Below are 15,531 nucleotides of genomic sequence, written 5' to 3'. Positions count from 1 at the left end.
TTATGAAACACCTAGGACAAGAGCTGTATGGAACAATACCTAATATCAGTCACGCATGGGGAAAAACGACCCATCTGTTACTGAAATACTATAGAAATTGGTCTCGTACAGCAATTGCAAAACCTCCTCCTTCTGTATGTGTGAATTCAAGAATGTATTAAGAAGTCGATCCCTCTGCTTCCCTTTTAATCTCCCTTTTTTTACTGTAATTGAAGCTACTGTGTCAGTCTGACCAAAACGTATATTTGAAGGTCAACTCTGGAAAGCTCATCTGAAGAATGTGCCATTGCCTTTCGGGAGAGGTGGAATCAAAGACATTCTCAGTGAGAAGAAAAAGTATCTTTTGGCTCCCAGTCTTCAAACTCAGCAGTCCATCATCCTGTTCCTTATTTTGAATTGTGCAAATCCCCAAGAAGAAGAGGAGAGAAATATGTTGATTCATGCTGGAGAAGAAGTTGCTCTGTCTCACAGAGGTGAAAAATCATCCCTCGCCGTGTTTTCTGAGATTATATTTTAGTCTTTGACTGGAGGGAGAGGAGACAGGATAATTATTCATCCGGCCAGGTTTCAGACAGTTAAGGTGATTTACTAGGGCTGAGAGACTGGAAGCTGCATTGTTCCTTTGTTGGAGAAAACACACACAACCATACACACACACACACACACACACACACCAGCAGATTATTTAGAATGAACTGAATCTGTGTGTGTGGAGGGAACTAAAGGAAACAGAAAAAAGAGAGGAAGGCAGTTAGTGGACAGAAGAATTAAAGGGGGATGAGGAGCAACATTTAGCTCAGGGACAGCTAATGGAGAATAGTAGAGGAAGAGTAGCTTACAAACACTTTCAGCATTTCCATGAAACAATAAGATTTGTTTTCATTATCTTGGCTGAGCAGAGAAAATGATATCCTCCTGCCTGTGTTGTGTGAGAATTTTTAGTTTAGTCAGGACAGGAGGTGATTTGTTTGGCATATTAGATAAATAAAGACAACAATCAAGCCATCTTTCCCCTTTCTTCATTATAAGAGTGACTTTCGCATCAAAGGATCAAAAATTGTCATGAACTGAGCGTGGCATGGCCTCTGAAATGCGTTCATGAAATGTAATTTTGTACTATATATAGTGAGTTAGAATAGTGTAAAAACAATACATTACCTCATTGTCACTTACCACACTGTCGTTTTCCTCTGTGTGGAGTTGTCAGCTAACTCTCGGGCAACTTAAATTTTTTTGGTTAAATGAGTTCTCCAGCAGTGCACAGCCTGCTGACTTAGTTCAATTTTGAAGTGACACCAGACATGACTCACGTGTGAATCTTCACTCACCCAGTTAATCAGAGCTGGTCAAATTGGTCCAGTTGGCAATTTTTCTGTTGCCAAGTAATTATTGCAAATGTACTTTTTACAGCAGGAATGCGAGCCACGTGTTTAATATCCTGACAATGGTGATCTGCTTTTACAGCTGCATACAACTGAGTGTCATCCTTGTATCTGTAGAAATCGAATAGTTGGCCGATATACTGCTCAAAAAAATGAAAGCAACACTTAATAGGTTCTTAATAGGGGAAAACCCATGCTTGATGTCTGTATCATATGGATTTTGGAATGTGTTAGGAACAAAAATTATTTGACATTGTTTTAAATGAAAATGATCAACCTACAGAGGGCTGAATTCATAGATACACTGAAAATCAAAGTGATTTTATTCCAGCTACTCAAATGGTACTCAGTAGTTTTTATGGACCCCCAAGTGCTTGTATGCATGCCTGACAACATCAGGGGATGCTCCTAATGAGACACCAGATGTTGTCCTTAGGATTACCTCTCACATCTGGACCATGGCATCACTGCGCTCCAGGATGGTCTGAAGTGCAACCTGGTGGTGTTGGATGGATCAAAACTTAATGTCCCAGAGGTGTTCTGTTGAATTTAGGTCAGGGGAGCTCGGGGGGCCAATCAGTGGTGTCACTTCCTTCATCCTCCAGGAACTGCCTGCATACTTGCGCACATCAATCACTGTTGTACACCTGGAGGCACCCAGGATGCACTGCTCCAATGTAGGGTCTTACAATGGGTCCAAGGATTTCATCCCAATACCTAATTGCTGTTTTCCAGCCTGTAGAGGTCTGTGTGCCTCTACATGAAAAAGGCCCAGTGATAGCCTGGGTCCTCGGCTGAAGACGACCCAGACTATCACTTACCCATCACCAGTCATGGTGAACGATTTTAAGGGCGCCGTAAAGACGCTTTAACATCTATCACATGTGCTCAGGGCTAGCCTGCTTTCATTAGCGAAGCACAGGGCAAGAGTAGTTGACCTGCCAATTCTGGCATTCTGTTGCAAAAGCCACTCGGGCTCCACAGTGAGCACAGAGCCCACTAGAGGACGTCGGGCCCTCAGACCACCCTCATGAAGTATCTTCAGTCACACCAGTGGCCAGCGGGAGGTCATTTTGTTGGGCTCTGCTCATCCTATTCCTCCTTGCACAAAACATCAATCCTACTGATGGGTTAAGGACCTTCTATAGCCCTGTCCAGCTCCACTACAGTAACTATCTGTCTCCTGGAATCTCCTCCATGCTCTTGAGACTGTGCTGAAAGACACAGTAAAGTATTAAAGTATTACTAGTATAGTAATATATAAAGAAATATAAGAAGAACAGGGGGCAGAGATACTCCATACACAGAGAAGGAATTAGAGTATCATTAACAACTTTAGTAATTGTTTCAAGTGACAAAAGTGACTAAAATGGTTTGGGAAGTTTGCTGAGGCAAAGTTATTCTTCTTCAATGTGTTTAGACAAGTTAATAATTAGAAAAGCATTGAGTTGAGATTCAAATTGATCTTACTATCCATTGAAATTCTGCAAAAATATAACAATTAGCAACAGCTGTTAAACTAAAATTAAACTTTTATAGCATGTATGGCACAACTGCAAGATGGTAAGTTTAGAATAAGTGCTTATTGACATCTTCCTAACTCAGTGTAATTGATTTTGAAGTTGATTGAAAAATGTATTGCTGTTTGTTTTATTTGGTTATCCATATATAATTAAACAATAACAATGTTTTTTTTTTTTTTTTTGTTTAACACTGATTCAAAGCACATGGGGGAAGCTCAAGAATTCTGAGTACTACATAACCACAAGCTCTACAAATATGCAGTGGTTGTTCAGATTAATAAAACTCAAATATGCCATACTTGTGTGGTTTAAGTATTTGGTTATTGACAAATACACATATGCCTCACATTTTTAGAAGACGTGGTCACATTTCACTACAATCGTCACATATTATTCTCCCTGTCTTCTGTTGGACCTGTTTATGTGTGCAGATGTTTTTCTCTACAACACACACTTTCAGACTGTATATTGGTACCAGCCACCTGTGCATTTTAAACACACACACACACACACACACACACACACACACACACACACACACACACACACACACACACACACACACACACACACACACACATACATACATACATCATGGTTGTTACAGCTGTTGAGATCAGGTTGCAGAGTATCGTGCATACTGACTCCAGGTGGGGTACAGTAATGTGTGTCCCAACATAAGTGCAACAATACCCTGCTGCAAACATACACACACGTGTACACAGACATTCTGGGCCCATACGTGCGCACATTGCATTTGCTTTCTATTTCTCGAAAAACTGCATTCACACACACCCCAACGACAGCCAAACCTCCCTGCTGTCTGGAGTGTGCAATCGCACACGCGATCAAGAGGTCAAAGGTTATTTGAGGGAGAGTGCCAGCTGAGAGGCCAGCAGTGACACAGACCTCCTGAATTTCATGAGTGCAAGTTTGCTAACACAGTGTTATACCCCCACAACAACCGTTACATTTTTTTATATTAGCAAAAGTGCCTTTAACCTTTTTTTAATCATTTTCCCCTGGATTGGCACTGAACACACTGTCATACCGAAAGCCTCTGCTGGCTGTAACCCAGTCCATGCTTTATAATTCAGGTATTAGTGTATCTCTTCACACTGGACCCAGGAGCAACAGCGAGAATATGAAAGTGACATTGAAGCCTATGTGGATCACCTTTCACCCCTCTCTTGACTCTCCTGAGCAGTGCCCCAGGCTTTTGGGAGCTCCACAACGCCGAAACCCTATCGCAGGACCGTTGTTTTGGGGACAATAACTGCTGGTTAAGTACAGAGCAAAAGGTGTACAGTATCTCATGTATGTGCCCCGTGGTGCCTGTTACACGACTGGAAGACATGTTCACAAAATGGCTTGAAAGATGTAGAACATCTTGCCAACACCATAAATCTTCTAAAAGATGAATGTAAGAAAAATGTGAAAATGTTGGTTTGAACTTAGAATTACTAAGGTCATTGATTAATAACACTTTTATTAATACTGACGTTTGATTGTGGAAATAGTGAGGTGCTCTTTGCAGAGTTCCTCTGAGGTTCCTCTTTTTTTTTTTGACTGTCAGTTGTTGAAATTGCACTTCTTCTAACTGGCAGTTACTGAATAAAAATATTTAATTTAAGTCTCTATCAGACTTTAAGGGAAACGTCACCCTCTTGCAGAACCTGTTTGACTCTGTGGCAAACTCTCTGTCTCTGTGCCAAGAAACAGCCAAGGATAACAGCAGCGGTGCTTCAAACGAAGCTTGTCAAAACAGTCTTTTCGACTGTCCAATTTCATTGCTTTGATCTTTCAAAAATAATTTAGCACAGGGATGCCTCCCAGACCCTTTCTGCTCTATCACCCAACGTCCTATTCCACTTCAACAAACACCTAAAGTCCTGTTTGTTTGCTCTGAAAATAATCAGCCTGGGGCCTGTTTTTTGAGCTGCAGGGTGTAATCTCTGTAGTGATCGTGACATCTCCATCTGCTGTAGTTTTAGGAAAGTCGGTAGAGTTTTCGCCGATTCATATGTGCTCAGTGATATTGATGTTCTGCTTGGAGTTGTGATCAAATGTATGAGAAGGGTAGACTTTGTGAAGGTGTTCTTACACATACACATCAACAGATAAAAAACAGGTTTGTGTCTTGTTTGAAGAAGAGGTGTTTCTCTTGCCTCAGCCCTTACACTGTCCTGTGTGTCTACTGTCCTACGTGTCCATGTACTTATCCAAGTCTAAATCAATTTCAGTCGCAAAGTGTCATTTCTGAAAAAATGTTCCTCTTTAAAGCCTCGCAATTCCATCCATATCAGCTGGCTTCATCACCTGCCAGCTGTGGACTTAACAAAAAAACAGCCAATCTTTCTGCCAGCTTTAAATTTCCTCCACATTTTTGCTGGTTTTGACTTAGCCATTGTCTCTGTAATTGCAACCACTGGCCTTGAGGATATTTAATTTAACCAAGGTTTGTTGCAGCATGCTTGTAAGTCAGCCAGGTTTTTCTGCTTTCCTTGCCTTCCTCTCCGTGAGGTCCTGTTTATCTCTGTTTAAGTAACATCACTGAAATTGAACAAAAAACCTTCAGATTTATTACTTCACCATTGTTCTCCCGAGTTTCAAAGCTTGACACTAAACAAATGATGCAGCATATTTCACACACACCGCAAATAACAACCCAAGCTTACTTTAGATAGAACCAGAAAAGGATAATGAGCCTGTAAGTGATTAGCAGTTTTGGAGGCAGCCAATTAAATTTTTGCCCTTTTGTGCACAATAAATGGTCACTACCAAAGTCATGAACATTTCTGTGTGGCATTAAGTGGTAGACGTTAACTGTTAGGGCTGTACACACCGAGGCACTGAGACTGTCTACAAGTTTCAGCAATCATTCTGCTTGTACGGCCTGCCCATTTTTGTGACTACAAAGAAAAGGTTGTCAACCACTGAAGTTGAGAAGACAACAGAAAGTGGAGGTCTGGTCAAGCAGCCAGGTCAAGGACCTTAAGAGCCACAAGAGGCCCGCCACTCTCTGGGTCATTAATAATTAATGAAACCCGAGGCTAGGACAGAAGGCCATGACTAAACACAAGAGTCCGAACAGTGAGAGCAGCGCTGGGCAGTAAGAGGAGGGGGGTGGTTATTGAAAGAGAAAAGACCCTGAATCCAACTCTGGCTTCAGTCCGTGCTTTCACTGTATGCTCCAGAGGCTCCAGACACAACAATGTGAACAACCCAGCAGCATTTGCAAACTAAGAGAGTAACAGATTTTGGTTCTAAACTCACGAGGACAAAGAAAAACAGGAGGAGGGTGGAGAAAGCGAGAAAAAGTGGGGTTTCCCAGTTGGAGGGAGAAAAAACTGCACATGGAATGAAAAACAGCATGAATATCTCCTCGCTGTTTCCCATGAAATCTTCCAGTCCTCAAACCTCTGTTCAACAAAGCATGTACTTGCCCTAGAGGTACTATCACACTGAGACCTCCATTACGAGCTCGGTTTGATGAAAGAGTAGCTAAGAGTGGGCTTAGGAGGTTTTGGCTCCTGACCCTCCCCCAACTGAACAGAAATGAAATAAGATAGCTCAACATGATATTATATAACAAGTCGTTTTTTAGAATCTGTTTGGACAAAGAGATCAGATCTCGCTTAAAAGTATATTGTTTTATTTTTCTGGTAATCAGATTTTTATGGTTATGCCATATTTTTCATTCTTATCCAAATTTACTGATTTTAATTATATGTTCCATATCGGATGTTTTTCATTGTTGAACATGACCACACTGGTATTTGACATTTCTTGGCTACATCATATATCCTATCAGTATCATGTCTCTAACCACAGCAAAAAGTACTTTCTCCACTATTATGTCCATGTATATTATTATTATTGTGGCACGCTAGAGGAAATTTTCTCCCACTGACTCCTGTGGTTTCTTTGCAGACTTCATCAGATGACTGCGACCCCCATGAAGGAATCCACGAAGGAAAAGAGAGCACATATCGCCTACAGGTGACCCAGTTATACGAGAGGTTAGAATACTGGCACAAAGACTTGACAAACACCTTGGTGACCTCAATTACTGTGGTGCCAGTCCACGGTCGTGCTGTGGTATACCTAGGAACTGCTGATGGACGTCAAATACAGGTAAACAAGTCACCGTCAGTGTCTTAATTTGCCTGTCAAATGCATGCAATGTATTCTACAGGCCTGCATTTATAATCTTAAAGCAGTTTCCCTATCTCACTGTTCATGTAAATGTGCCAGGATGTTGATCGATGTCGGGTGAAAGTGTCCTGCAGGAGACACAGTAGAGAAAACAAGTCCAGGTGTCTTAACTAGAAGCAAGTTAGGGGAAACTATCAGCAAGCTCCAGAATCTTCCAGTTTTTCACAGTTTGCTTACCTTTGAACTATGCTCAGTGAGCTTTCAAAGAACTCTATGTTCTAACTAGTCATCTGAGCAAATACCGTCCCTATTTAGGCTATTAGTGCTCAGACCAGCAGTAGATTCCACGCCTCTGGTCATTCTTTTTAAGGATGTTATTGGATGACTTTATAAAAGAAAGGCAGAATTTCAAGGTCCTCAGTTTATTAATTTAATTTTCTTAAAGGATGTGTGATTTGAATTATAGAGCCAGATGTTTTTAAGCCAGAAATGGCCATATTTGAACAGCAGGGCTAAACTATCAGCTAATGCTAGCTACACTGGTTAGCAAGTAGTTTCCACAATCTCCATGTTACACATATTACGGAAAATTAGTAAAATATGAAATATCAATAAATTAATACTAGACTGTGATCTAACAAACTAGAAGCTAAAACTTTCTCTGAGAATTCAGAGAATTATGTTAAATATACTTTCAAAATCATACCTTATAAGCACAGCTAGCAGCAATAAAAACACAAAAAATTAACAGTACTTTTGTGGCTACACACCTCAAAGAGGTCGCTACTCTGGTAATGCATACACAATGCATACAACGTAACTTTAAGCCTTGATAGAAAAGTACAAAAACACAAGTTTAAAAGGAATCACATTTAAGACTAATAAATACCACATGCAGTCATTTAGTATTTAATTCCAATGCACCTGAAGTTCAAATGAATATTTAGCCTGTAAGAGGTACTTTAGCTAATTAGAGTCATGCAAGGGCGGATTATCAAGGTAAAACATAACATTTTGGCTTTCAGTTTAATTAAGTCAATATGACAAGCCTGTGTAGCTGCATCTTGGACTGTGACTCACCATCTGCAGCTACTTTCAGTTTTCTTGTGGTGCTGAAGTCATTTACTCGGACAATAAAACTATGCATGCAAGGGTTGCAGCTGAAAATACAGCAAGTGCAGCAAGTGGTGCATTGGTGTGTCTGTAAAAAATAATAAAAACAAAAAACTGTGGCAAATGGAATGAAATGCATAAAGTAAACACTAAATTACCTCACGTGTTTTTGAAACACAAGAATGAGAAGACGCATGGAAAAGAACAGCAAGAAAGATGTGGAAAAAAGGGCTGACAGCTGCACGGAAAGGCAGCGCAGGATGGAGGAAGGGTAGAGACGATGGTAGTGGGGCGTGAGGGGGGTTTACAAGTCGAACGACACGTTGATGGTGAACGGCGAGTTTCACTGACACGTTCTCTCACACGCCACATTTCTACTCCCTGAGCGTCCCGTGCAGCTGTTGCTATGCGTTTCTGTACCGTCAAACACCACCACTCCAGCCCCTCCTTCAGTTCTGTTTTTGCGTTTTTGTGGCTGCCTGAATTGGATGTGGTTCATTGTTTTAGCTAAAAGTCTGAAGAGGAGACCAGCTGTATTGCACTGCAAAGCTCGCCATTTCATTTGTTATTGCGTACAAATATCTTTTTCTAAAAACGGACCAAAGAGGGACATTAAAGTCAACAGTCAGGAGGGAAAGACGCTGATCAGGAATAGTGGTTAAAAGATATTTCCAAGGCATGAAATCCAAATGAACAAAGAAAACTTAGTGAAAATCATTAGGAAGATATTGTAAGATCATAAAAAAATGATGAGTAAACCTTTTGCTTTTTGGATTGATCTTCTCTCATTCATGCTTTTACCTACTTTTAACCCGTGGAGTGCAACAGTCTTGCTTGCTGTGGGTTAAAAATTTCCATCAATCAATTTTTTAGCAGAAGAAGCACCTTCCCTATAAAACATCGAGGGAAACTCTGGTTTTCTAGTCACAAAGGTGGGAAATGTATGGGTGCAAACATTGCTTGTGAATTTTAGATGCACTTGATTTTGACACAAACTACTTCAAAGCTATTTCAGTTGCTCCTTTGTCACAAGGGGTCATAAAATCAGGTATCTCAGATGTTATTCCTAACAAAACCACAAAAGGTTGTGTCTCCACCTGGAACCAAACCACTGTAGTCCCACTTCACCGTTTATCTATTCTAACCACTTTGTGTTTACCATGAAAATTTTGTTGGCTCATTGGCTCATTAGCTTTTCTAGTCCTAAACTGGGAAGGCGTACATTTGAACTGATGACCTTCTGGCCACCTGGTCAGTCTCAGCCCAAGCTATGCAACAACAAGACAAGAAGCTGTGAGAGGTGGTCGTCTTTGCTATAGCAGTTCATTTCATTGTTAGTGCGGTAGAAAGAATATGTCAACTTTTCATGTATTTCAGTTTCCTGGTTGTTCCCAATGGACAAGGTGAGAGGGAGCATAGGGTAGAGGCAGTGAAAGAAAGAGTGTTGTTCACCCCGATGGACTCCATTCTGGCTCAGGAAGTGTTTCCCTCGACTTCAGTTAGGCCACTGTGGGAATAACACAGTAGCTGTGTTTATAGGCCAAATTTCCCCCCTGCCTGCTTAATACAATAAGCTGTAATTTACGCCGCCATTCCCTCCAGAGAGATTCCTCTTGTATGGCCTTGTCCCCAGAGGAAAGCTACCTATTATATTCAATGATACAAAGCTAATGTTGATCATGAGGCCCAAACAGTGGGAAGAATGATGCAGGAAAACCAGACATTTCTGAGGGTGAGGGCGAGGGCAAGCCGTGTATCAGCCAACCAACAAAATCACATTTAAAATTTACAATGCACAGAACTGTAGGGATTTACGGGACACTGACCCACACAAACGGACAGAAGATTTACTGATTTATTCATGTTTCTGTTTTCTCGTTTTGCAGTAACTTCTCATTGAGGGACTCTTACCAAACTCAAACGAGGCAACAAAGTATGGTTAGCCAGTCATTACATGTCAGGTCCAGATTGATAGAGGTAACAGTGTTTCTGTGTGAGCGCTTCAACTGAACCAGGTCTGGATATCAACAGTGTAAATGCAAAGCAACTGTGTAATAGTGCATTGTGTAACTTTTTTTGTACTGAACCAGAAATGACAGCTACAGTGGGGCAAAAAAGTATTTAGTCAGCCACCGATTGTGCAAGTTCCCCCACCTAAAATGATGACAGAGGTCAGTAATTTGCACCAGAGGTACACTTCAACTGTGAGAGACAGAATGTGAAAAAAAAAAATCCATGAATCCACATGGTAGGATTTGTAAAGAATTTATTCGTAAATCAGGGTGGAAAATAAGTATTTGGTCAATAACAAAAATACAACTCAATACTTTGTAACATAACCTTTGTTGGCAATAACAGAGGTCAAACGTTTACTATAGGTCTTTACCAGGTTTGCACACACAGTAGCTGGTATTTTGGCCCATTCCTCCATGCAGATCTTCTCGAGAGCAGTGATGTTTTGGGGCTGTCGCCGAGCAACACGGACTTTCAACTCCCGCCACAGATTTTCTATGGGGTTGAGGTCTGGAGACTGGCTAGGCCACTCCAGGACTTTCAAATGCTTCTTACGGAGCCACTCCTTTGCTGCCCGGGCAGTGTGTTTTGGATCATTGTCATGTTGGAAGACCCAGCCTCGTTTCATCTTCAAAGTTCTCACTGATGGAAGGAGGTTTTGGCTCAAAATCTCACGATACATGGCCCCATTCATTCTGTCCTTAACACGGATCAGTCGTCCTGTCCCCTTGGCAGAAAAACAGCCCCATAGCATGATGTTTCCACCCCCATGCTTCACAGTAGGTATGGTGTTCTTGGGATGCAACTCAGTATTCTTCTTCCTCCAAACACGACGAGTTGAGTTTATACCAAAAAGTTCTACTTTGGTTTCATCTGACCACATGACATTCTCCCAATCCTCTGCTGTATCATCCATGTGCTCTCTGGCAAACTTCAGACGGGCCTGGACATGCACTGGCTTCAGCAGCGGGACACGTCTGGCACTGCGGGATTTGATTCCCTGCCGTCGTAGTGTGTTACTGATGGTGACCTTTGTTACTTTGGTCCCAGCTCTCTGCAGGTCATTCACCAGGTCCCCCCGTGTGGTTCTGGGATCTTTGCTCACCGTTCTCATGATCATTTTGACCCCACGGGATGAGATCTTGCGTGGAGCCCCAGATCGAGGGAAATCATCAGTGGTCTTGTATGTCTTCCATTTTCTGATGATTGCTCCCACAGTTGATTTTTTCACACCAAGCTGCTTGCCTATTGTAGATTCACTCTTCCCAGTCTGGTGCAGGTCTACAATACTTTTCCTGGTGTCCTTCGAAAGCTCTTTGGTCTTGGCCATGGCGGAGTTTGGAGTCTGACTGTTTGAGGCTGTGGACAGGTGTCTTTTATACAGATGATGAGTTCAAACAGGTGCCATTCATACAGGTAACGAGTGGGGGACAGAAAAGCTTCTTACAGAAGAAGTTACAGGTCTGTGAGAGCCAGAGATTTTCCTTGTTTGAGGTGGCCAAATACTTATTTTCCCCCCTGATTTACGAATAAATTCTTTACAAATCCTACCATGTGGATTCATGGATTTTTTTTTCACATTCTGTCTCTCACAGTTGAAGTGTACCTCTGGTGCAAATTACTGACCTCTGTCATCATTTTAAGTGGGGGAACTTGCACAATCAGTGGCTGACTAAATACTTTTTTGCCCCACTGTATAACGCAGCCCTTGTTCCTGCAGGGCCCTGTCAGTGTGTTGGAGATATGCTGGACATGATTTGTTGTGTTTCCAATACCACAACTCTCTTTTTTGAGTATAAATAGTGTTGCAGAGTTGATGTGGAAAAAAATGTGTGTAGGTGGGTGAGTGTATTATTTAAAAGGTTTAATGGCACTGGTGTAACCGCACACCCTATTAGAGACCCTGTTCTGTGCAGCTTGCTGCGAGGTCTGTAATTGCAGCATAACCACAAGTGATGAATGGTGTTCCAGGTGTTGGGTGCGTGTGCACGTGTGTGGGGAAAATTGATGTGCTTTCGATCATTTCTTGAAGCTCTGTTCATATTTGATGACATGTGGTCATGTATTGCATGTAAGTACAGTAAATTGTATTGCAAGCATCAAGCTAACTGATTGTCAAAAGTGTCAAAAGCATTCATTCTAACCATCCATCACCTTTTGGAGGTTATGGCCGCAGCACCTGAAAGCACTGGAAGGATCTGTAAAATCCCCTGGCTTCCCACGTTTGGAAAACTGTGCATTCACAGCAGTGGGGTGTCATACACTGACTGGCCACTTTATTAGGTACATGGTATGTTCATATCTAATCAGCCAGTCACATTTCAGCAACCCGTTACATTTATTTCACTTCAATTCAGGCAAACAGCTGCCTAAAGGTGCTTTATATTGTGAGGTAAAGCTACGATAACACAGAGAAAACCCCAACAATCAGACGACCCCCCTATATGTGTTTTGGCGACAGTGGGAAGGAAAAACTCACTTTTTACAGGAAGAAATCTCCAGCAGAACCAGCCTCAGCGAAGGGCAGTTGGGGGCGAGGAGAGGAAAATGGGACAAAAGACATGCTGTGGAAGGGACGCAGAGATTAATAACAACTAAGAACTAAGAACACAAAACTGAGGATACAGTTGACACAGGTTCAGCAAAATGAATAATAGAAGACTGAAAAAATGTTGCCTTGTTTGATAAGTCTCTTATCTTATCAGGTTGATAGGGTCAGGTTTTGACATAAACAATATGAGAGCATGGATCCATCTTGCTTGTATCGCCAGTTATTGGTGATATTCATGGTGGTATAAAGGCGGCAGACTTTGGCCCCCTTATTACTAAGTGATCATTTTTCAAAGCCCACTGCCAACCTAAGTATGTAGATATTCTGATGGGCTCCTTCTGTGTGACAAAGCTCAAACATTAGTCAAACTGGTTACTTTAACATGGCAGTGAGTTCACTGTACTCACAGTGGTCTTTACCGTCACTAGATCTCAACCCAAAAGAATACCTTTGGGATGTGCTGGGACAGAAGATTTGTCTCTCGGATGTGCTGCCGACAAATCTGCCAAATCTCCAAAATCCCTGAGGAATGTTAAGGGTAGAAAAAAGTGCCTTGGTACAAAGGCAGGGTACATGAAGTACTGCCAGACTATCAAAATGTGGCTAAAAGACAAATCTGAGACATTTAGATCAAATGGTCACTAAAGTTGAAAAAATGCCAGCTTCAGTATGAGGACACCATGTTTTTTCAGAGTCCAGCTGTTGTAAGCAAACTTCCCACTCCATTCACGGATTTCTATAGTTTCATTACTGTGTCATTGTTAGTGTTTGAATACACATAAATCATGTTAATGATAAACCTTTGGAGTTAATTTAAGACTCTTTTGTGGATATTGTGTTTTGCATAGGCTTAGTGAAACGGGTACTCGGCCGTTTTGTTTACTAAATAATGTTCCAGACACGTAGCTCTTAGAGAAAATATCAAAATGTATAATGGTGTTTGTTGGGCTGGGTTTTGTTTTTTTTTTTTCAACCGAAACAATCAATTGGGGAAATGTGGCATTCCATTTATTTTAACACATGTTGTGTTGGTAATTATATTGCAAACTGCTATAAATAATTGTCCAGCCATTTAGATTTTCTGAAATTAGCTAATAACATTTATATTGAGTCCATTCACATTGGTATATTAGGTTAAGACAGATTATAATTGCCATTGGTTACACATGTGAAGTTCCTGTTTTGGAAATTTCGAGTATACATAGAGTGTGTGTGTCAACTCTGCTTTGCACAATAGATCTTTTAAAGTGAGCCAAAATCCAATGAAGAATTGCCTCAGGAAAGATGACACATTCTGGATCGTTTTCCTTCATGTCAATAAAAAGTCAATCTTCCAGCGTTGCTATTGTTCATATAATGTTTCCCAAGTTTCCCCTGTTATGAATAAATATAGCAATAATGAAAAACAGAGGTGACAAAGGAAAATAACTCCACCTCCACCTACTTATCAGGTGTCCTGATCTGACTTGAGTGCTGATTGCTTAAAAAATGGGGGTTGGCTAGTGGTGGGAGGTGTGTGTTGGGTGCTAACGCAATGTATTGTTGTACATTTGTTTTTTTTAAAAAGAGAGAGAACTGCTTAAGTCCTGTTTCTATCTTCTCTTAGAAAGTAGTACTCTTGTTACTAGATCATTTTGAATGGCTACATTTTTGTTTGATAATCGTCTCCGGGTGGCTTCTTCTTCTGATACATGTTGCAGTCAGTTTCAGCTTATATAAGCAGTACCAGAGTTGGGACTGTGATGATGATGTTGTCGTTATACAGACGTGAACAAATTGGTTGGTACCATCTCTGAAATGACTTGTAACTGCCATCTCGTGTTGTTTATTCCATATTTAACACATATCTGACTTTATTTTTGATTTCTGATTCAGTTAAATATTTGATACAATTAAAGAAATGCAAACACGCCATAATGATAATAATAATAATAATAGTAATAATAATAATAATGGATTGCATTTATATAGCGCTTTTCAAGGCACCCAAAGCGCTTTACAATACCACTATTCATTCACTCTCACATTCACACACTGGTGGAGGCAGCTACAGTTGTAGCCACAGCTGCCCTGGGGCAGACTGACAGAAGCGAGGCCCCTCTGGCCAACTCCAGTAGGCAGTAGGGTAAAGTGTCTTGCCCAGTGTAGTGTCTCCACACTGCATATTTTCAGCTGTTCCCATGGATGTTCAATAGAAGATTAAGATCCTGGCTCATGGAGGGCCATTTAAGTAGTCCAGTGTTTATTTTCCAGCCATTCTTGAGTGCTTTTAGCTTTCTGTTGTGGGTCCTTATCCTGTTTTAGGACCCACAACCTGGGGCTAAGCTTTCTGACGCTCCATGTTCACAGTAGGTACACTAGGTGTCCTTTGTTAAAGCTGATAGAAAAAAAAATCACCACTTTTACCTCAGTCCAAAGGAATTTGGGGTTTGTCAACATGCAGTTTCACTTTTTTGTATTTTTCCGGCAGTAGAGGAGCCCGCTTGGTTCGTCTTCCATGGAACCCGTTATTGTTTAACATGCAGAGGATGGGGTGATCAGATAGTGACAAGATTTTGAATGGCTTTCTTTACTCTTCTTCTACCATCCACACTATCACTTCTGATGAACCCGGGTTGTAATTCTCCTTCTGTACACATCCTGGAAGGTTGGCTTATATTTTGTAAGAAAATTGGCAACCGTGGTCACAGGAGCACAAAACCTCTGGAGATAGTCTTAACCTTTAATATCTATAATCTTCTGTCGGAGATCCACAGACAGCTGTCTCCTTTGCTTTCTCTGGTTAATGTTC

At 41.2% G+C, this 15,531-nt stretch overlaps 1 protein-coding gene across 1 annotated transcript in view; it reads left to right on the top strand.

The window, feature by feature from the left end:
• Window positions 1-15,531, top strand: part of met (MET proto-oncogene, receptor tyrosine kinase) — a 72,544-nt gene that overhangs the window by 18,732 nt on the left and 38,281 nt on the right. Inside the window, exon 3 of the mRNA XM_080876061.1 lies at window positions 6,839-7,042. Coding sequence (XP_080732187.1) covers window positions 6,839-7,042 — 204 coding nt within the window. The remainder of the gene's footprint in view (window positions 1-6,838; window positions 7,043-15,531) is intronic.

The sequence above is a fragment of the Rhamphochromis sp. 'chilingali' genome (genome assembly GCF_963969265.1).
Source record: "Rhamphochromis sp. 'chilingali' genome assembly, chromosome: 2".
NCBI lineage: Eukaryota > Metazoa > Chordata > Actinopteri > Cichliformes > Cichlidae > Rhamphochromis > Rhamphochromis sp. 'chilingali'.
This window is presented reverse-complemented; position numbering and strand designations above follow the sequence as displayed.